Below are 23,026 nucleotides of genomic sequence, written 5' to 3'. Positions count from 1 at the left end.
TTTATTTCCGTTAAGTATCCTTCAGTGACAGCCTAAGAACATAAGTCTCCTCAAATGATTAACGAATTTTCCCTTTAGCCTATTTAAGTTTTTTTATGTCATTGCTTTTTGTCTTTGATCTGAAAATTAAAATACATACACTTCATTATTTTTTTTTAGGTGTTAAATCCCTTGCCCCCACGGCCTCCCCCCCCCCCCCCCAGCTGCTTGATCCAGCAAGTCCTACCACTGAAGAGCTCCTGTGCTGTATTTGAATGTGTTTCTCTGCGTGCTTTGCAGAATAGACCTTGACGTTGCTTGGTTCCTTCAAACTGTCTATAACCATGTTAACAATGAGGTTATGGCAGCTTGTTAGGGAAAAAGTTGGTAGTGAAATCTTTTTGCTTCAAGTTTTAAGAAATTGTATGGTTTAGAGAAAGGTAGAATTAATTTCATCAGTCTTACAAATGAAGGATATTGGACTGATCTGTTCCTAAAAGGACCTGCAAAGCCAAGATTCGTGAAGCAAGGTTTCTTTCCATTACTACTGAAGGATCTTGCATGATTTGAATACTACTTTTTCAACTAAAATATCTTTTCATTAGTATTTTCAAAGAGTCAATGAATGTAAGACATCAGCAAAGAATAATATGGTATTGGCACTGTATCTTATGAGGGAAAACTCAGTTTAGAAAGAATTACCAAAGTTGTGCATCTGATGTACACATCATTATTAGTTGCTTGATTTATGTTACTGCTTTTAATACAGTTGTATCGATACATCTGAAAAGTTAACTGGGTGAAGTGTATTTATAGTTCATCTTGCTTTTATGTGTAGAACACTGATTTTTTGTAACTGGTGGCTTATTCACCATTGTGGAAGTTAATCTTCAGCCGTTATGACAAGTGTCCCTGTTTTCCATAATGATTTAGATTAATTTATTGATTATTGTTTTTTCCCTTCTAGACAGATGGCATGATTTCTTGACTGCACAGTAGAATACATTAGAAAGTTGCATCATGGTGTTCTTCAGATATGATGAGGGACACTTTTAAATGTCAGAGTGAATATCCTGGCATCATTAGGGACCTTGGAAAAAATTACATATCTTCATAGTACTGTTGCTAGGATCTGGGGGGATGTTTCTATGCTATTTTCCAGTATTTTCCAAATATTAGTTAACTTACTGTCATGTTTGTTTGTATAACAAGTGTGCCCATTGCATACTGGCACTGACACTGAAATCATAGGACTGATGTAAAGTCCCTGGGAATAAAGGAACTGGCGAAGTTCTGTGGCATACAGGGCCTGCATGGGGGAAGGCGACAGTTTTCTTCTTATGTAGGTGTCCCGCTTGTTAAAATGCTTTCCAAACATTATACCATACTTACTGGTGGGGGTTCCGATGTGCAGAGTGGTGGCATTACATGTGTACTTAGGGCTTGTATGGAAGCTGATGATTTACACTCAAAGCTGTAAAGATTCCTGGTGAAGGTACACGCATAGATATTCTGATGTGGTTGGAGAGAATCTTTTAAATTGTGTAACCATACAATATTTTCAGATAAACACATGCCATTCGCGTGTCACATTTCAAAACCCATGTCCCAAATCCCTTAGGTTCTGTGTTCGTGTTGTGTAGTATCCAAAGTAATCCAAAATATTAGTAAGTACTGAGGGCTGGTAAATGGGAATGGAGGAGTTTTTCCTCGTCTGTCAGCATCTTGTTTCATTTGTGTCAAAAGATTTCTAGCCGAATTTCTGTATAAGACGACCGACTGGGACATGGCTTGGAGTAATCTGTTTGAAAATACCCTCCCCTGCCAGCTGCTGTAGAGTTTACCACTAACCTTTTCTTCTCTTTTCAGATCTTACTGGATCTCTGTCTAATTGATCCATGTTTCCGAACCCTTCCTTGTAACCTTCGCAAGCAGCCAGAATGAAGTTGAAGCATAACATCAACCCTGTTCTTCTACAGCTTATAAACTTTATGATCTTTGTGTACACCTTTGTAACATACATTCCATGGTACATATTTTCAGGATCAAGGCAGGCTATAGCAAAAGCCAAGCAGGTTAAAGCTAAACCTGTGAATAACAAGCCTGGGGGTGCGTACAGATCTGTTAACAGTCTACACTGCTTAGCTTCTGTTTTGTATCCTGGGTGTGATACACTCGACAAAGTTTTTAAATACGCTAAAACTAAATTTAAGGACAAAAAACTCTTGGGAACACGTGACATCCTAAAAGAGGAAGATGAAATCCAGCCATCAGGAAAAGTTTTTAAAAAGGTAAGTCTCTTTGCAGTCTGCCTTCAAGAGTCTTTTAAAAGTACGTTTACTATTTTGCAACATTTTTAGTCTAGTAAAGCAAATTGAGGGGGGGAAAAGTTTATCTACGTAGATTAAGTAGTCATGAGAAGAGTTAAATTACCTGATTCGCAATGTTTCATTACTTAGCATTTAAAACAAATCTAAACCTTCTTTTTGCATTCTTGAGTAGATAGCCTTTTTTATGGTTTCAGCCAAAGAAAAATGCACATTTGTTTTTAATATTCAGCTGATGATGTAACTGGCTTTCAAGTTTTCCTTTTAGGTGAATTAAAAAAGAAGTCTCCCTCTGTGTTGTTTTGAACTATAATCAGATAAATATAGAAAAATTGCTAGGTGCCTGTACTCAGATGTGCCTTTCCAGTAAACTTAATCATAACTTAATGATTTATTGTTCTGCCCTGTGAATTCAGGGCTTAAATGAATTTTTTTTTTTTGAAAAATATTGTGCAGGCTTTAATTGGAAGAGTTTTTTTTCCTCTTTCAATTTCCTTTAAGGTGAGCTACAGCTCTGCTACTCTGTGATGATGGGGTGTGCACGAGATGTAATTTCAATATAAAACTCCATTAATGGGTTTCAAGGGACTGACTTTACAGACTTTTCAGTTCAGGCCCGTATTGTCAGTTGCAACTTTGTATTTGTTCAGAGGCATTTAATAATGCAGCTTTACCTGAAGAAGCAAGTCAAGATACCATTGACAGGTTGTGTGTGGATGTGTTAAAGGTCTGTGCTTCCGTCTTAGAAGTTGTTAACGATACGCTATGAAGGCAGTTAAGATCAGTTTTCCTGCAGAAGAAAAAAATTACCTGTTTTTATAATAAAGGATTCCTTAAATACTATGAGTTTTAATTCTGATGTTTTAGTGTTTAAAGTAGAATTTGGTTAATATCAATACATGGCAAAGTTTAGTTCTGTTAAGAACCTCTAATTGTTGCAAAACTCCCTCCCAGCTATAGAGTTATTTTTCAGTATGGATGAAGTGCTGGGAGAAATGGTGACATACAGTCCCTCTTGATGCACATTTTGCTGCCTCGTTGCCCTAAAAAGAAACAGAAAGTTCATGTCATACAAAGTGGGCTTCTGAGCATAAATCAGAATTTTGGCACTGTGGTCAGTGCTTTGTTTTTTAAACATAATTGGTAACGTAGGGCTTAAGCAACTTAGGAGGTTTAGCCTTTTCCATTATGCAAGCAAAGTGTTCTGAATATTGGAAAGCTGAAGAATGTTGGTGTTGACCTACTTAAATTACTTGTTTCTAAGTATTTAGACTTGGAAATTGCCCAAGTTAGGTAATTTTGTCTAAGCTTGACACAACAGTTCATTATGGTCATTGCCATACTTATCCTGGTGTTACTTTGTTCCAAGCTGTGGCATTATCACGTAAGTCTGCTTTTAATTTTCTTTTCTTTTTTTCCATTAAGGAATACAGTGTTTCTTAATACCTCATAGCATGTTTTAGCAAGTGAGGAAAATCGGAAAATTTCACAAGACACCTTGTTGATTATAAAGGTTCTTTTCCTTTGATTTTTGTCTTTCATACCATGCATCTTTTTATCGCTTGGTTCTATTTAGTGAAGGCAACTTGTTAAAGCTTGTTTGATGCAACTTTTCAAAGAGATGCCTGACAACTTTAAATCTTCGATGTAATGCATATAACTTCTGTACTTCACGGGAGTTGCAAAACTTGTTAGGTTTTTTTTTTTCCCCTTTCATAAATTGAACAGAGTAGTGGGAATGATTGATGCATTTTTGAGGTAATCTGCAAGTGACAGGCAGATTGGAATATAGATCGTGGGCCTGTGTACTGAGTTGCACTACCTATTTAGATTTCTCTCTATGCAAATTGTAATGGGCTAGATTAGCATAATTAATGATTTATTAATGGAGCATAATGTATGTAATTTATGATATATATTAATTGAGTAAATATCTCAAAGTAAAATACTGAGCTTCTGATTCTTAGGAGAACTAAGTGTGTTCACACTTATAGCTAAAATTAATTAAAGCTAGATATCTAACATTAAGTTATTCTGAGAGCAGCGATATCCTAGGTAATCTGTAATTTCTTGAATCTTTATGTTATTATATTGTTAAAAAGATTAATTGGTTCCTGTGTAGTTGCCAGAGTAGCAGAAATTTATGGATGTTAATGAAATACAAATACTTGCTTTTGCTCACTTTGTTGCATCTTGCAGTATTTCTCGTATGTAGTTGCTTTTTCTGTTTTCTTCTGTAGTGTCCTTGAATACATGGATTGGAGAGCGTACCTATTATTTAAGTCAGGATAAAACACTGTTGAAAATACTTGAGAAATTGAGATGTAATTAATTGGAAAAAATAATTAATTTAAGCAGAGCTTAAATTTTATGATGCCAGAAAGATTAACTTTATTCTGCTGGTTGATCATTTTATGTTGTCTTATTTATAGGTTATATTGTCACGTGCTTGCTTTTATATATGTTGGTATGTGGATTTTGCTTTGGTTGTGTGTGTGTGTTCTGGTTTTGTGTTTTTTTTTTTTTTTGTTGGAAGGGGGATGTATTTGTTTTGGGGGTTGGTTGCTTGTTTTGTTTTGAAAAGAGCTTGTAACAAAGAACAGAATTAATGGAAGCTTAATAAGTAAGACATAGTGGGGGAAAGTAAACACTTTTTTGGTAGGGGAAAGTGATGTGTCTAAAGCCTGTGAGACTTAAGGTGAAAGAGTAAGCAAGTGGGCAAGCACCTGGGAATTCAGAACGTTACTAATTATAACTGAAACTTGATGTGAAGTTGCAGGAAGGTTCTTGCCAAGTTACTGAGCAGTAAAAGGATAGCTTATGATACTGAAAAACCCAGGGTGCTATGTAAATAATGTTTGAAGGTGGGGGGGTTCAGAAGTGTTCACCTTCAGTCCATGTTTTCATATGAGAAAAGCCAAAAATAGATATTTCAACTTCCTTTAGTATTAATACGGTTTCAACTTCTTTTGTATTAATACAGTTTCTACAGGGAGATGTATTTAATTTGTGATCGCTGGTTCCCACATTGTAGTCAAGGTTCTTCAAGCCTTATAAGCCACTTGAAAGGTAACTGAGGTCAGGTAGTTTAACGACTCCACGTGTGCCTGCAGCTTTTTTGAGAACATTTAATGACACCTTCACACTAAAAATTTGTATTTGGTTGCCCTAAAATACAGACTAAAGAAATGTTCGCTGTGCGGCAAGTTTTTAGTCTGTATACTTTGCTGGATTTCCAGTACGGATACAGTATTGATATTTACTAGTATTTTCCAATGCAATTAAATATAACCGGACTTATTTTTAGTAGCTTTAAGTGCGTTGAAGAGCTGGGGCGCTAGGGGGCAGTGTTCTTCTACGTAACGTGGTGCTTCCCAGCAGGCGTTCAGAGGCGCTGGCTGCTCTGAGATGCAGCTTTGGGTTTGTGTGTCCATTTAATCAGTTCTCAATAATCTTGACTTGCCCTTTGCTTGCAAGCTCTTGGGCGCTTACTTTCTGCACGTGTGTAAGTAGTTATCTAGCAGAAATAACTTCTGAAAGTTGTAAAATTAAATGCGTGTGAACATGTAAAAGGTTATGGCGCTTCACGTCAGTCTTAACAGCTGTTGAACGTAGAAACTATCTGTACATTGGAAAATACTAGCGAAGGCTACTGAGGGGAGGGCCGAAATGGAGATGGATTTGGAGACATACTCAAACATAAGGAAGGATGGGAGAAACCGTAACCTGCTCTGTGTCCTGCAGAAGAAGCATATAGGAAAATGCAGAAGAAAGGGACATATGGACAGAGGCAGTATATTAATATGTCATAGGGAGGGAATAGAGAGGAAACAGTGGGCATGAGGAGGAAGGGAACATGGGAATTTAAATACATGGAAGGCAGTAAGAAAAGTAAAGCTCAGAATAGCTGCATTGGAAAAGGTCTTCTCATCTGTTTTAACACATCTGTGTTAATAACACATATTTCTTTCTATATAAAAATAACTACAATAGTGCTGTACTTCCTTTCTATGGATTTTCTAACCCTCTAGGAAAGGAAAGCACCGATAAGGCCGCCTTTCGCTGTTTTATATCAAACTTGTTTAAGCAATGAGGATAAATTATTTAAGATAATAAAAAAAGGGAAAAAAAAGCAGAATCACAAGTGTTATTCAGAAAGATTGAGTTTTGACCCTTTAATGATATATTATTCCAACTTCAGTGAGGTATGTAGTGAATGGTGGAAATGACCCTGTTCACTTACGCACTGGCAGATTTACCAGAAACAGTAAGAAGAATCTGCTTGTGTTTCTTGGCCTAATTATTTGGGAGCAGTATCCCTGAGGCCGTGCTCTAGGTAGAGTATAATGATGGAAGGGGTGTCACCCGATTTACTGCTCTAAATTGTTTTCAACTGATGAACTTGTCAAGAATTCACAAGTCTGCCAAAAATACTGTTTTGGGGGAAAATGCTCCAAATTTGAATTAAAATTCCAAATTACTGAAGTTTGGATGGACAGGAAGAGATGCAGTATTTTCTTTGGAAGCAGTAAAATTTTTCCACACTAGAAATATCTTGGTGTGTTGAAACCGAAAGGAGCTCCCAGGTCCTTCTCCTTGGGGGGCTGTGGCTGTGAGCGCCAGCAGCGTGTGAGCCCTCCGCACACGAGGGCAGGCAGCAGTTCTGCTGGGGTTCTCTCACCGGTGCCAGCAGAGAAATTCACCGTGATCTTTCTTCTCCAGTAAAGTTTTTCGCTCTGAAACAGCTGATTTGCCAACGGAGCTGAGTTTCTGTAAAGAAAACAGGAAAACCTGAGCAGATGCTGGTGTGAGGAAATGTTTATTTTCTGGTGAAATTGCTAAGTATTGCTATTGTTGGCAGGTATTTTTGTTTTGTTTTGTGAAATAATATTTTCCCTTAAAAACATTTCTGAAATTTCCAAGCACAGTTGCACATGTACCTGTCCAGAGTTAAAGATTTGTCCTGCTAAACAAGTAGGTTAATGAGCAATATGCCGCCAATATGCAGCAAGGCTGTAGTAGGTACAACTCAATTACCCAATAGTTTACTATATATAGCAGTTTAAAAAGCGTGTTTTGATTAAAAAAACTATTACATTTTATTTTTCTTTAATTATTCATTTTATTCAGGAAGTGGATGTAGAATTACAGAATTGTTAGAAATGTAGTTACATGCCAAAGAGTTGTTAGGTTTTACAGCCCACAAGTTTGAAATTTAGTAAAAGATGAAAAATGAAATGCGGAAATCGGAATGGGGGAGGAGGGAGAAGTTTGCTTTTCTAGCTTTTGTTTTTAGTGTTTGCTTGCATGTGTTACTAATGCTGTGTAGTCAAAGGAAATGTCTGAAATACTTGACTAATAAAAATCGCATTTTTTTAAAAATTGTCAAGGTGCTTGTACAAAACAAGATAAGGTATAATAACTTAGTCTGGATTTTCAATTTAAGACATGTTCATACTACATCTGTATATGAAAATATCTAGGATATACTCAGAGATACCCTATTTCTCACTCAGTAAGAAAGTGGTACTGCAAGGTGTATGTGCACACACAGAAATCTGATAAATAGTGACTTGTAAAATTGGATTTGAATTTACTGTGCACCAGCTTTCCCATATAAAAGAGAAGTGAGATTGCTTAATGTTTTCCATGACTTTTCAGTACTGAGACTTGCCAGCAATTTCCAGTCTGGTCTTCTGTCCCACTTCTGTTTGACAGTAAAAAAGGGCAAAAAGATTACTCTTCTTCCCCCTGAGCATTTGTTTTGGAACAAACAAAGGAAAAGGGATCTCTCAATTTCAGACTGAGGACTCAATGATACACTGCTTTCTGGATTCCAGTTTCACTGATTTTTTTATTTTATTACTATTTTTGAAGTAAGAATAAACACTTAAATATCATATGTGTGTAGGAGAATTGTAGCCCAAATCTCCCAGAAGCAAATAGAGATATGTACTAGCTAGTGCTTGTCAGCCTTTACTTAAAACACAACAAATCTTTGTAAAAATTAAAGGCATATGGGTCAGATAACCACGGCTGTTCAGAGGGCTTCTGAAGCTACAAAATACGGTGGGAGCTGTGTGCTTTCCTAATGTGAAAATAGAAACTGAGGTGATAACATGTGTGGAGATATTGCAGTATTTGTGTTGGAACTTCCACAGTCCCTGTAGTTTTTGGCAAGAAGATTATTCATTATCTTGAGTAAACTGCTGTCATAATTCAAGCAAATATTACTTCAAACATCTGTGGTTTCTTGATGTGGATGAAGATGTAGTAGGACATGTGTTAAGAATTTTCGTTTTCTAAATTGAATTTATTATTCTTATTAGGTCATCCTTGGCAAGTACACCTGGCTTTCATATGAAGATGTATACATTAAAGCTGTTAATTTTGGAAAGGGCTTAGCAGTATTGGGTCAGCAACCAAAGACTAACATTGCTATCTTCTGTGAGACCAGAGCCGAGTGGATGATTGCAGCGCAGGCCTGCTTTATGTGCAACTACCAGCGTAAGTATGCGTCTTTCCTAGAATTTTTGTCTTTTGATCTTACAATGCAATCTGAAAATAAACCTTTTGCTTACTTTACATACTAAGAAAACTTTATTATAGACTTTATACAGAATGTTTAAAATTACAAATAAAAAATGCCATGTAAGGTAGAGACTGCACTTTGTAGTGTTTTGCTTTATCGAATAGAGAAACCCGTATGTGTTTGCAGTTGCAGTATGGTTTTGGCGAGTGTAGCTTGCTCAATGGAATTTGTGAGAGGTTTATTTTCTTTCAATCTCAAATCGGTACAGATTCCCAAGTTCCTAAAAACAAACAAACAAAAATCACACATGAATTCATTAAATCAGTTTCAGGAGTTGATGTCAAACCTTCATCTGTGCTTATAAGTTTTAACTGGATATTTTATCAGTTCTTCAATTTTGGTTTTGGTTAGAGTTTATTGTATTGTTATCTCTAAAAGTGAAAAGGCTTGAGTAAGTCCTGACCTTACTTTGGAGACCTTTTTCAATTAAAAAGTTGCTAAGCAACCTCTTTACCAACCCGTAAGTCTTTCCTTAACTCAAACCTTAGACTGAGCTGACTTTTTTTTTTAGTATTTTTCTTTCTTCTTTCTGCCTCTTGACTTTCTCATAGTCCATTGCATGCCATTTAATACATCCTAATCTAACCTGAGTGCTGACTTGAGGTTATGCTCGAGGGCAAGCTTCAGTCCTAGTTATTGCTTCAGAAACTTTTAGTTTTGATGAGCTGTTTAAAGTCAGTCTCTGTCTCATTCATAGTATCCATTTTAATCATATGCTAACTGGATTCTTAACTGTGGCAGTGGACTGAGACTAGATTCTCTGACCTGGATGACACTTCTGACTTTCTCATGGAGTGAGCGTAAGAGAAGTCTTTTGGGCTCTTCTGTCTGATGACAGTTGTAGTCCCATTCGTAAGTTCCAGTTAAATATCCTTTAGGTTTCTGCTGTTTTACTGTGGAGACCACTACTCCTGGGCCAGGGCTGAACCTGCTGACAGAGAAGGTGCTTTCTTGGCAGGATGTGTGCACTGGCGGTGGCAGGCTGTGCTGGAGGTGCCTTTGAGGAGTGGAGAACAGGGCAGGCTGGCTGGAGGTGTCATTGCACAGCTTCACAGCACAGGGCAGACACAGATGCGAAGCCAGGTCAGCTCCCCTTTCACTTGAGCCACAGCTGTGTCCGAGGCACATCTGCATGGTGGAAAACCGCTATGTACCCAGCGTAGTGTGAACCTGGGCACAAGGATATGTGTAGGAGCTCTAGGCCTATTTTTCTTGCTGAGAAACCTATTGAGTGCTGATCTCAACTTGGTATAGGAATTGTTTTCCGATGTCAGTTTCATCATCACTCCCTAATATGTCATTCGTGTCACTGGAAGCTCAACCTGGCTGGGTTCTGTGATGCACCAAGGGGGATGTTTCTCGTTTTCCCACAGGGCACTCTAGGGGCTGCTGTTCCTCACAGGCTTTGGCCTCTTCTCTTGCATGCCCCATATACATATACATCTGCCAATAAGAGATGGACTGTAAAAGCCAGATGTGCAGAAATTCCCGATTTACTACCTACCCACACTAAAGATGTGTATCAGTTAAACTTTTTTCAGATTTTGGAAGCAAGCCTAACAAGAAAATTGTATCTGAGTGGTCCCTCTCTGCTCTAAGCATGAGTCTGTTTCAATTTGAGAAGCCATATGTTCATGAGAATATAGCAATTTTAATTTAAATAAGTCTTTACTGCAGGTTTGTGTGAATTTTTTTTTTTTTTTGGTTTATACCCTTACGCTGTAGTATTCCCTCAGTTTTAAGGATGGAATTGGTTGCAAGATGGTAGTGCCGCATCCCACATGGTTTCACAGTCGGGCTGTTTGCCTGGTGCGATAACAGGCTCTGTGGACAAGGACAGGTGGATGCTGCATACTGACTTCAGCCAGGCCTTTGACATGGTCCCTGTAGTATCTGTACAACCACACTATTAAGATAAAGAATGGATAAATAGGTAAGACGGATGGAAAATTCATTGGACCATTGGCAGAAAGGATTGTAATCAGAGGGCAAAGTTATTTGCCAGCCCTCAGGGACTGGTGTTGAGCCCAGTACTGTTTAATGTCTTTATGGAAGGCCTGGGCAGTGGGGCAGGTGCAAACATGGGAGGTCACAGCCCGTGGCAAGTTGTGGGGAGCAGCCAGTAGGCTGGAGGGCAGGGCTTGTGTCCAGAGGGGTCTGTCAGCTGGAAAAGTGGGCTGTCTGGAACCTTGTGGAGTTTAGTGAAAGCAATTACGAATTCCTCTGTGTGTGCTGGAATGCCTTATGCACCAGTATAGGCTGGGGGACAGCTGGGGAGAGAGAGAGCAGCAGCTTTGCAGAAAAGGACCTGTGGGTGCTGGTGGACAGTGAGTCAACCATGAGTATGCAGTGCCACCTTGCAGCGAAGGCCAACAGCATCGTGGGTGGTAGTAGCATGAGTGTAGCAGGTAGGTGCAGGGAAGCAGTCCTCCTCCTTTCGTGATGTGAGACCACATCTAGGGTTCTGCGGCCAGTTTGGGGCTTCCCAGTAGGAAAGAGACATTGACGTACTGGAGTGAGTCCTGCAGAGGGCTGCCAAGATGCTGAACGGGTGGGAGAATGACATACGAGGAGAGGCTGACAGAGTGGGGGCTGTTCAGCATTAAGATGAAGGAATTGATATCTTGTTGCTGTCTACAACTATCTAATGGGAACATACAGAGAAGACGAAGCCAGACTCTGCTTAAAGGTGTGTTTTGGTAAGGCTGGAGGCAACAGGCTCAAGTTAAAACACAGGAAAATTTGATTACATATTAAAGATGAACTTCATTGTGAGAGTGGTTAAATCTAAATCTCTAAATCTAAAACTCTAGAACAGGAGTCTAGAATGGTTGTGAAATCTCCATCATTGGAGATACTTAAAACCAGACTGGCCATGGCTCTGAGCACTCTGCTGTAATGAACTGTTTTGTGCAGGTTATCTTCCCAGGTGCCTTCCAGCCTAAACTCGGTGGTATTTCTTGTTCGTTCTTCAGTGAGTGGCTGCTGCTGAGGTCTGCTCAGGCTGCTGTTGGATGAGATGCCTGTGTTGCTTTTAAACTACGTGTCTTCTAACACACTGTATCAGTTCAGTTTTATCACTTTTGGGATGTGTTAGATCCCTAGTGACTATCCTGGGAATAAAATGCAAAGGCTTGTATCAGTTATTTTTCCTTTGGAAGTGAAGTACACTTAGAAATCCTAGGAAGATTTTATAGTTTGGGTGAGGGGGGGGGAATACATCTGAGATAGTGGATGGATGTTGTATGCAGAATAGTGTGCATATGTTTTTGATTTTGTTGGATTAATGTTTTCAATTCCCTTATTGAGTGAGACGTGCTTCAGCACACTGTTTGACAGGGTATTTAGCATCTAAGCTGTACGTCATCTTACGTGAATTTGGCTGACTTGTGTATTGGCAGATGATGGTGATATGCTGTATTTACAGTTAGTTTGCTGAATGAATTATAAAATTGTGTGGCAAGACATTGCTGAAGTTCTTCAGTTTACGACTTTCACAACAACTAACTGCTGTGGTACTGTTGTAAAATTCTTTCTGGTTGTGAAGTGCATTAAATCTGATGGTATGTGCCCAGAACTGATGTCAAGAGAGCCAGGTTCATCTGCTTTGTACATACATAGTGTTGGAGAGAATGCCTTTTGCACTACAGAATTAAAATGGGGAAAGTAATTTTTGTTACTGATTACTTGCACAAAGAAGTGGGTTTGTGATTAGAAATGTTTGCCTGATTGTAAATTTTACATTGTTTGGAGCTGTCTTGTGTTTGCAGGAGGTAGTGTAGGATTGCTAGTTCAAAAATGGAAAAAAAAAAAAAGTACTAACATGAAAACAGGTTTTTCTTCCAAAGTATCTGCTCTTAATCTGTGTGAAGAGCTCTTCATCAGTGTAGGCAGATAAAACATCTACGTGTATTACCAAATAATGAAATAAATAGGAAAGGGTGTTTTGTTTTTCAGTGATGCTTTCCTGAAGCTTGAGCAGAAGTGATTTTGTCAGTTTATTTGGCTGAAGCCTTCAGAGGTAGATTTTGCTTTTTGTTGATGTACGATGGATGCTGAAATAGTGTAGCATTTTAGTTAACTTTTGCCATTTTTTTCAAATTATGTTTGTTTCTTTAGGGCAAGGCTTTGTTCTTGTGGATTAGCTGGCAAATTCAGTGGTGTTGAGATCTTTCTTGTTGTCAGACTTTTAGAGCAGTATTCCTAGCAGAAATTCAGGTATCAAAGACTTGCTTGTACTATTGCATGTATAAAGATGAACACACAAGGTAATCCCTTGTCAGTATGTTTTTAAGAGAACGAGGAGAGGAAAATGACCTAAACTTTCAGATTTGCCTGCAAAAGGTTGAGGTGACAGTGTGGAGAAGTGAGAATTTCACAGATCAGAGTCATTGCTCAGGTTTTTTTCTCTCTGTGACATCCGTCCACCATCATATAAATGGTATCTCCCTCTTTCTCTTCAGCTCTGTCATATACCTCTACGTTATCCTCGACGTATTTATTTATAGCTGAGTAATTAACTGCATAAATGGTTATTTCAGAGATTATGCTTTTCTTTCCAGGCAGTGTGTTGTCTTGGTTGTGCTTGTTGGCTTGGGGAAACTAAATTTCTGCTAGATGTTTATATAACAGGGGTCACTGCAGTAAGGAGGGAGAGCTCGTGGGAACTAGTAGAGGCACTCTTCTGGACTTTGCTCCCACCAAATTAAAGAAAACACAGTGCATGTGCATTTGCCCTGCAACAGTTCTGAACTATGATGGACTGTTTTAACAAGGAAAAAATAAGTAGAGGTCAACTATTTACTTTTCTGTGTAAGAAAACTGCTTTTGAGTCCTTAATATGCTGCACTGGGTTAGTAACTCCCTGGATTTCAAATCTTAGAACACAACAGAGTTTGACTTTTATTTTATTTTTATTTTTGCTGCAGTGAACATCGTATAGGTACAGCCCTAACATATGAGGGAGTGTCTTGTTTTAATAATTATGTTGTTTAAATATTCAGTTAAATCCAGACTAAAATACAAATACATTCAGATACCTAATGTGACAAAACTTCCAGCTCTGATGTTGTAATTGCTGTGGTGATTGACCTTACAACTTTTTTGTGATGCCCCTGTTCAGCATTCTGCTTGGAAAATAGGAAATCACTACTTTTTTGAGAGCAACACCTCTCTTCCTTTTTTGAGCTGCCTTTTTCTTCCCCCGTCTCTTCCTGCCTTTTCTCATGCAGTTCCCATAAAAACGGCAGGGAATTAAATATGACTTTAAAATCGTTTATACGAAGTAATTGTGGCGTACACTCTATTGCTAACAAGCTGCCCTTAAATGCAGGAAACAGTGTTTCAAATAGTGAATTTCCTGAATATTTTCCTTCCTTGCTATTCTGTATTGATGTCAGTTCAATGTCTAATGATTGTGATGATTAAACCTCTACTATGTTGTTTTAAAAAGATGGGAGAATGTAGTAGTTACGGATTTATTGAGTGTAAGAATTAATCCGCTGATGACAAGTATTACAGTAATGTTCTATTAGCAGTCAGTTGTAAAAGGCTAGTAACAGAGCACGTGAATTCTGAAAAGAGAAGTCATAAATGAAAGCTGTTTCTTTCCTGTGTACAAGAGGACAGTTAACAGTGTATTAAACTGAGAACAGATGCCTACTTTTAAAATGGTAAAAGCCATGAAGGTATGAGAGCAGATCTAGAAGGGAGCGATATGAGGTTCCAAAACCACATTACCTTTAGTTAGACAATTTTACTGCTTTTCAGGGTCTAACTAAAACGGTCACATAGACAGTGGTTGTTCTCAGTGGTTGTTCTTTATTCTTTCTGGGAGTAAATGAAAATTATGCTGTATTTAAATTCACATAATATGGGTTTTTTTGTAAAGCACAAAACTATACCACCTTTGTTAGCTGACAAATATTTTTACTGTTACCCAACCCAGATTAATCTCAGCCCCTTATTGTAAACTATACTTGAAAATGGAACATGGAGATTCACCATTTTACCCCCATTTTCTGTTTTAGTTGTTACTCTATATGCTACTCTGGGAGGCCCAGCAATAGTACATGGCCTAAACGAAACGGAGGTGACCACCATCATTACCAGTAAAGAACTGATGCAAACAAAATTGAAGGTCAGAAAACTGTTCTTTGTCTGTCTCTTTCCAGTGTATCTGTTCATTATTGTTAAATGGCCTGGTTCCACTGTACGGAACAATGATTTACTGCCTTTCTATAGGGCAGGCACTTCTTCTAGAATAAGATTTATGTATCTGTCTTAATGTACAGAAAAAATGGTAGTTGGTCTTCAGTGGGAATTAGGCTCCTCAAAGACTGGAGAACAGGGCAAGCACTTTGCACTGTTGAAGAGCTCAGTGCCACCTGGAACACCTTTACAAGAAACTAGGTGGACTTAGTGCCTAAATTTAACAGTTGAAGCAAATGGGAAGAACAGAAAAAAAAAATGTATGAACTGTATATGAATAGCTAAATGTGATCAACCTCCTGATTGATTGATGGATGTTTTCCCAGCAGAGAATGGCTCTTAAATCTAAAGATGGATGCTTGGAGAGTTAGAACTGGTTTCCGGTACAGGGAGGAAACCTACTAAACATTAGAACAGTCAAAAAACTTTTCCCATTACTGACACAGATTGAATACACAGATGGAACAACTAATCTGCATGAATTTCATCATCATGTGTTTTGGGGGAACTAGACCTTTCACATAAGAGAATCGTTTTAATGAAAAACTAAAACTATTGCTGAATTTTGAATGAGAACTTCCCAAACTTTATCTTTAAAGTTGCTAGAATGACAGTATGTATACAATGCACATTTATTTCAGTTTGCAGTAAGAGTATGAGAATCTTCTGCTATAGGTGGTAATAATCTCTTCTAAAAAATTTACCAATGTTTAGTGGAAGAATTCACATTTTGCCTGAAATGTTTAACTAGTGCTCAACTGATAATTTTCTGTAGTTTTGTTAGTTGTTGCTTATTTGAAATAGCATAGTAATCAAGGAGCAACATAAAAATTGTTGAGAGCTCAGTATCACCATTTTCTCTGTGTTCTATGAGTGGAAAGTCAATTACCTCTACAAATCATTGCAGTCTTATTTGTGGGCTTTTCTTGAAATAAGACCCAGATCAGTAAATTGTTGGAAAAGTTTTTGGACTTCTAAGTGGAAGGTTCAATCTGTCCTGCAAATCTCGATATGAGAAGTTTCAAGCTTTGGAGCTGTTTGAGCTAGACAAGTTTCTCCTCTAATATTTTAAAACCTCAGATACATTGCCAGTACTTTTTTTTTTTTTTTTTAATGTATACAGTAGATAGTGGGTGGGGTTTTTTTTGGTGGTTGTGTTTTTTGCTTTTTTTGGCACAAACCTCATGTTTAATTTCTGAACACATGTTCGTGTCCACAGGAAATTGTTTCTCAGGTTCCACTGCTGCGACATATTATTACAGTGGATGGCAAACCGACAACGTGGTCAGAGTTTCCCAAGGGTGTCATTGTTCACACTATGGCTTCTGTGCAAGCGATGGGGGCCAAGGCAGATATGGGTAGGTTATCTCTTCTTTTTATTTGGATCATCTAATTTGTTGTCCTGCTTTGACCCTGTTGACATAACCTGGGATAATTGCATATCCCCAAAAATTATGCAGTGATTAACCTTTTATCATCTGCTTTTTCTTTAAATAAAATCTGTGGAGGTTTTTTAGTTTGGTTGCGGTTGGAAGTGGGGTGGGGTGTATTTTTGTTTTGTTCTTTCAATGGAGTCAGATGCTTTTATTAAAAAGTCTTCTCAACAGCCGTGTGTCACAGGTTGAAGAATATGATCAGACGTATTAGAACCAGGTTATTCAGAACACACAGAAAATTGTTGTGTATTTTATAGCAAAAGACATCAGTCATCAGCTACCATTAAGTTTTGTTAAATTCACAAATAACAATGTAAAATAGCCATTTAAATCTGATAGAACTTGGCCTCTTGTATTGCATTTCTGAAAGTATCAATAGATTTCAAGACATTTTCTAGCAGATTTCCAATCTGTGTGAAATTTTTAGAATTCAGAATTTCAGAAGATGTTTTGACTGTTATAATTTTTTTTTCTTGGCTCTGAAGAGCTGCTAAACCTAGTATCTTAAGATTTCATTATATTCAGTAGTTGCTTTCTTCTGTTTTTATTCTTTGCGCTTTCATTTAACCACTGAAGGCACATTAATGTTGGATTGAATTTTCTTTTAGGACTAGGTTAGGTAGTTAATCCATGTGCTGTTGATCAGGGCAATGGCAAGTTTGCTCCCAATGTTGTGACCTCTCAATTTCTTTAAAAGATCGTTTTCCCTTTTTGATGTATGAGTTTTATGCACTATTAAAACTGGTTCAGACAACGCCAGCGTAATATTTTATGGCTGTTATTAATTAGGTCATTGAGATCTGTTTGTGGTATGTAAAAAGGTGTCTAATGCTCCTTTCTTCAGTCTAAATACCACATCCTATATGCTGTAATAAAGGAATGTTATCTTTGTCAAGTTAACCATTCATAAATTGTGGAATACCACAATGAATTGTTTATGGTCAAGCCTTTTAATATTATATTAAGTACTTGAGTTGGTGCTGATGCTTTTTTCCTCCATGGTGTTTATCATGTAGAATGGACAGGCTTCAGTGAGTGGGACGTTACTAAATACGCTTTCACTCTTCTCATTCAGCATGTATGTTGTGCCGCATGTGTTTGTGCATTATGCAGTTTTCCCTAAGCGTAAACACAATTGTTTTTGTATTTTCTTTTTGTCAGTGCAAATATTTGACAAACACCCTAATTCTTTTAAAGCTGTTTAATTTCCTCTAAATATTTATGGAAACTGGGTCTCATGTTGGCTCAGCAGTGCCTTGCTGCAGGTGTTGCAAATGAGGCAGCGTGTTGTTGCCCTGCCAGGGAGCACATGAGAAAGTAGCTTTGCCAGTGGGGATTGACCGTGTGGCAGCATGGAACCAGTGTGGCATGGCTGCCGAAGGATGCGAATCTCAGCCGCATTGTGGAGAAGCCGAAGCTCTGGCCATTTCTCTCTCGTCTGCAGAAATATGGGAAACAATAGAAGTGTTGCTGTGGTAGACTGGAACGATCGCCGAAAGAATTGCTTGGCTAATACAAAGAAATGCCTACTCTTTGTGAAGGCAATTAAGCTTGACCACAATCTTTTTAACTGAAAGCGAAATGTAATAGCAGTAGTCATGTAGCGTTGCATTGCAGTGACTGCTGAAACATGAGTGTATCGGATCTCCCAGCACAATAGGCTCTTCACATGTTATGCCTTCTCTTCTGTAACACAAACTACAGGTAACAAACAGCAGGCTAGGCCTGTGCCCTCAGATATTGCGGTGATCATGTACACAAGTGGATCCACAGGAGTTCCCAAAGGAGTTATGATCTCCCATTGCAACATCATTGCTGGGATAACTGGAATGGCTGAGAGGATTCCAAATCTGGGGTATGTACCAGAGGTTGCTTACCAGCAAATAAAGAAATCATATAGTTGCATATAACTTTAATTACTGTGTAAAATATTAATTGTTTTATATTGCTTTGTCTGTGACACATCGTACTATGCACTGGTGTCTGAGCATCTTCCAGTACTGCATTAAATGACTACTTCAGGTGCTGCTTGCTCTCTTGTCTTCTGTATGTGGGCAAGACTGGGACACAGAAGCCCGTGAGGCTGCCTTGCATGAGAGAGGTTGAAAGCTCCCCTAGGCAGTACTTCTGTGGTTAGTGTTAAATCCTGTGGTTTGTTTCTCTTTGGTGCAGTTTTTTATCTTGTCTGCAGACTTGCCTTTGCAACCGTAACACATGGTTAACTGTCTTGGCATGAGTAGGCATCACACTTTGGTCATGCCTTAAACCTATAGTACGTGTATGCAACTTTTGAAACAAACCCCCATATTATTTGAAGTACGTTCTCAAGCTCAAAGGCACTTTTCCACTTTCTGTAGCTCTTCAGTAAGCTCTGTGTAGATTTAGCTTAATGACTCATCTGAGGACCCAGGTTTACGTTGTACCACTAATCTGTTAAAAAATTCTTTACAGGGAAAAAGACATCTATATTGGCTATTTGCCTCTGGCCCATGTTCTGGAGCTGAGTGCTGAACTTGTGTGTTTGTCTCATGGATGCCGCATTGGTTACTCTTCGCCTCAGACATTAGCTGACCAGGTATGTTGTAGATGTAAGCCCTTATGGTTAAAAAAAAAACACCATCAGATCTTCATAATATTTCTTAAAAAATATAACCACAAAACTTTTCTGCAGTTCGTGAAACAGGGTTGGTGGTTGACTGGGACTCTGGACTAGTTTTAATTGTTACAGTATAATTTAAATGAATGTAATGGAAAGATGTGCTATGTTGTTCTGTTTCTTACGTTAAAAACCTTGAATGTGTCTGCTAGTAAACTTGTTCTTTCCTTTAGTCCTCTAAAATAAAGAAAGGAAGCAAAGGTGATGTTACCACACTTAAGCCAACCTTAATGGCAGCTGTTCCGGTAAGTAACTGAAGGATAAATAATTTTAAAAATTATTTAAAAAACATAATTCAAGTTCTTAACAACAAAATCAATGCAATCATAGTTTAAATAAAAAAGGTTGGGGATAAACATTCATCATTTGAGTGTCAGCAGTTTTTCAAAGTTAAAATAGCTATGGGGATTAGATTGCAGTTTTAATTAATCATCTAGTAAATGAGTGGAATAAAGATAGTTGGCAGCAGGCAGCTTGGGGTTAACTGGTGCTTCTGCTCTGGTGTCTGGCTTCCTCATTTCTGTGAACACCTTGCTATCTCTTAGCAAGTGAAGAGGAAGCAACCTGGGAGTGGGTTGTCATCTGAAATGTACTGGAATTTGTAAGTCACGTTTCCTTTTTGTTGTACTGAATTTAGGATTTGTTTCTTTGAGTTAATCTTTTTATGTAACTAGGAAATTATGGATCGGATCTACAAAAATGTCATGAATAAAGTGAATGAAATGACTAGTTTCCAGCGGAATCTATTTATATTGGCCTACAACTACAAAATGGAACAGATTTCAAAAGGTTACACTACCCCACTCTGCGATAGGTAATTTTATTTTTAATGGTGCCAAAAAAATGTTTATCAGTCTTGCCACAAGAGCAGTATCTGATTTTTTTGTGCTTTTCTTTGTTTCAATGTTGACATTTTCAACTTGAACAAGTCTGTAATTAAGTGTAAATTGAAACAACGTGTCAGTAGTCTGTGATGGTTTTAAATATTTACTGACATAATTTAAATAAGTGTTACTTCAAACTGTTTGGAGGTTTGTATTCATTGCATTATTTTCATGAAACTTTAATAATGGATTTATACAATTCTGGGGTAAGGTGGGAAGTCTGTTCCTCTAGGTAACTGTAGACTTCACATTTTCACAGAAGTGAATCATAAAATATCTCAGGTTGGGAGGAACCCATAAGGATCATCTAGTCCAACTCCCAACTGTAGTGATACTAAAGGATAATATAATTTCAAGATTTATACAGCTTGTTTAAGTTATTTTCGAGGAGAAAATCACAGAATTCTGCTGTCTTATAAATCTGCATTCTCAAAACATTTAACTCATCTTCAAATCAGAAAATGTGGAAACAAGCTTAGAAATCTGTGCCTGTGTTTTCAAAAACTTAAATGTGTTCCTTCAAAGTTTACCTTGAATGCCTTAAAAGTTTATTTGAAGATGGTGGAAACTTTCAGTTCAGATATAAAATTAGGTACTCTTTTTGTTTTTAAGCAACAAATACATACTCTTATCTTTGCATTTTAGCCTTATTTTCCGGAAAGTACGAATGCTGCTAGGTGGAAAAATTCGCATCCTGCTTTGTGGAGGAGCTCCACTCTCTGCAGCAACTCAGCGGTTTATGAACATTTGTTTCTGTTGCCCTGTAGGACAGGGGTATGGACTGACTGAATCAGCTGGAGCTGGAACAATCACGGAAGGTTGGTGTCGGTGCCTCCCACTGAGCGCCGTGATCCGTGATGAGTGCTCAGCGTGTATCATTTTTGACAGTCTGTTTCTTCGGTGCATGCCACCAAACATAACTGGGGAATCCTGGGAATTACTTGTAATCATAAATGTGTAAAACAGTAGGAGTACTAATTCTGACACATTGTGCTGAAGCTGCTGAACTACCCGTCATGTGAATGTTCTCGTTTGTGGTAGAGAAACCTGTAGTAGTGTGAATGGGATCTTGGCATTATTGCACTTAGCAGGTGAACTGAAAAAAACGATTTCTAATTTTGGTGAGTGTGTCAAGATGTTAGGAAAATAAAAAATGGAATGCAAAAGCCTGCACCGGATTTTAATTTCATGTCACAGAACTTAGTGGTTTCAGTTGCCTTTTAGTCCTAAAATTTCACTCCTATTCAGTGGTGGCAGAAACTGTCAGACCTGCTGTTTTTTCCTACCTAAGGATCGCATAAGAAGTGTCTAAGGCTCACTGCTAGATTATGCCGGATTGTAGAACCTGTGTTAGGTTCCTTGGTGATCCACACACTGCTATGATGTGGGTTTTATGCATGAGGTCTGTGGGAATGGCTTCTTCGGTAGCTTGGAAAAAAAAAAAAAGTGGAATTGCAATACAAATGATGTAGTCTCCAGTTACACTCTTCTGGGAAGGTGTTCAGATGCAGAAGTATTTGGGATTGGGACTTTAGGAACATGCATCAAAACACAGACTCCTTGAATTGTTATGAAATATTGCTGCTTATTTCAGAGTCCTGCAAACACTAAAGTTCTTGTGCTGCTTCTGAAATATGATCCGCATGGACAGCTTGCTATCAAAGCTGTATTGATATGACTGGAGGTATCTGTAAATACAGCCATCTGTTCTCCTTGCAGGATAAGGATTTTATCTGCATTACCTTTATAGATCCATTGCTTTTTCTTGGAAGTTCTGTTCCATGCATTAAATCTCAGAAATAAACAGCAGTTACTTTTCACTAAATAAGATGCATGACAACAAAGGTTTTTTTTCTAATCTGTTTTGGTAAAAAACTTTTCTGAAAAGTGCTCTTTTTTTAAATTCTAGTTTGGGACTACACTACAGGGAGAGTGGGAGCACCTTTGGTCTGTTGTGAAATCAAGTTACTGAACTGGGAAGAAGGTGAGAATTTCTGTATGTGATTAAATTACAGTGTGTTTGTAGGAACTTTAGCTGTTTTTATGTTGGACTTTACTCAGTAGTAGTAATTAGACAATTTCTTGGCTTTTTAAATTTTAAATGCTACTTTTACCTATAAAAGTTTGAACTTCGGGGAGAAAACAGGTAAAATAAATTCCTTGGTAGCTTTTAAACTTACAAATACCTAGACAGAAGCTATCAAGGAAAGTAGCATTTTGACTGGGCTGTGTTATGACACTTTCTGGCTACATCATTTCTTTTATTCCAGTCACTCTAAATATATGTGTATATTGTCTAAATATATACAGCGTTGTACCTGTTTCTCATTTAGATCAATATTCTTGCAGGAGAGCGTGCGGGTTGTGTATGTCGTGTCTTGAGAGGTGCTGGATTCAGGAGACTTAAGTGCGTGCGTGATACCTGCTGCTGCCATTAAGAAATTAATATAGTCTTCATAATGTTATTAAATAATTAAAAAATAGGCATATGGAATGGAAGCTTAATGGATGCCATACAAAATATGTTTAATGGGGTTTGAAATGTATTTAGGTGATTTCCTTTCACTGTAGGCTTTTACGTATTGTAGAATAGAAATAATACTTAAGTGTGTTTTAGGCTAATGTGAAACCTTAGGGATTTTTTTCTTTCTTAAAATATGAGGTGAAATTTATCTTTTTCTATTTGAGCCTGTATGAAACTGATAGCGCATGTTAGTCCAGGCAGAAAGACTGTGTAGAGATGGCATTTGCCCTCTGCATGTGTCTGAATTTCACTGTTTGTAAACACGTGTTAAATAACTTTTATATGCTGAAAAGAATTGGAACCACCTCTTCTTTTACCGAACTACTTAGGCAAGTGGTAACTTTGGCTAAGGACTGACTTAAGTGTTTAGGCCTATCTTTAAATATTAAAAATGATAGCAATTCTTACTTTGGAATGT

At 37.9% G+C, this 23,026-nt stretch overlaps 1 protein-coding gene across 4 annotated transcripts in view; it reads left to right on the top strand.

The window, feature by feature from the left end:
• ACSL3 (acyl-CoA synthetase long chain family member 3) overlaps positions 1 to 23,026 on the top strand; it is a 53,803-nt gene that overhangs the window by 17,825 nt on the left and 12,952 nt on the right. For all 4 annotated transcript variants that reach the window (XM_056358403.1, XM_056358405.1, XM_056358404.1 and 1 more), the window contains exons 2-11: positions 1,849 to 2,270; positions 8,636 to 8,813; positions 14,928 to 15,037; positions 16,328 to 16,466; positions 18,249 to 18,399; positions 18,996 to 19,119; positions 19,374 to 19,445; positions 19,875 to 20,014; positions 20,730 to 20,902; positions 21,994 to 22,068. In XM_056358403.1, the coding sequence (XP_056214378.1) occupies positions 1,920 to 2,270; positions 8,636 to 8,813; positions 14,928 to 15,037; positions 16,328 to 16,466; positions 18,249 to 18,399; positions 18,996 to 19,119; positions 19,374 to 19,445; positions 19,875 to 20,014; positions 20,730 to 20,902; positions 21,994 to 22,068 (1,513 nt within the window). In that variant the 5' untranslated portion in view covers positions 1,849 to 1,919. The remainder of the gene's footprint in view (positions 1 to 1,848; positions 2,271 to 8,635; positions 8,814 to 14,927; positions 15,038 to 16,327; positions 16,467 to 18,248; positions 18,400 to 18,995; positions 19,120 to 19,373; positions 19,446 to 19,874; positions 20,015 to 20,729; positions 20,903 to 21,993; positions 22,069 to 23,026) is intronic.

Source organism: Falco biarmicus, chromosome 13, assembly GCF_023638135.1.
Source record: "Falco biarmicus isolate bFalBia1 chromosome 13, bFalBia1.pri, whole genome shotgun sequence".
Classification (NCBI taxonomy): domain Eukaryota; kingdom Metazoa; phylum Chordata; class Aves; order Falconiformes; family Falconidae; genus Falco; species Falco biarmicus.
This window is presented reverse-complemented; position numbering and strand designations above follow the sequence as displayed.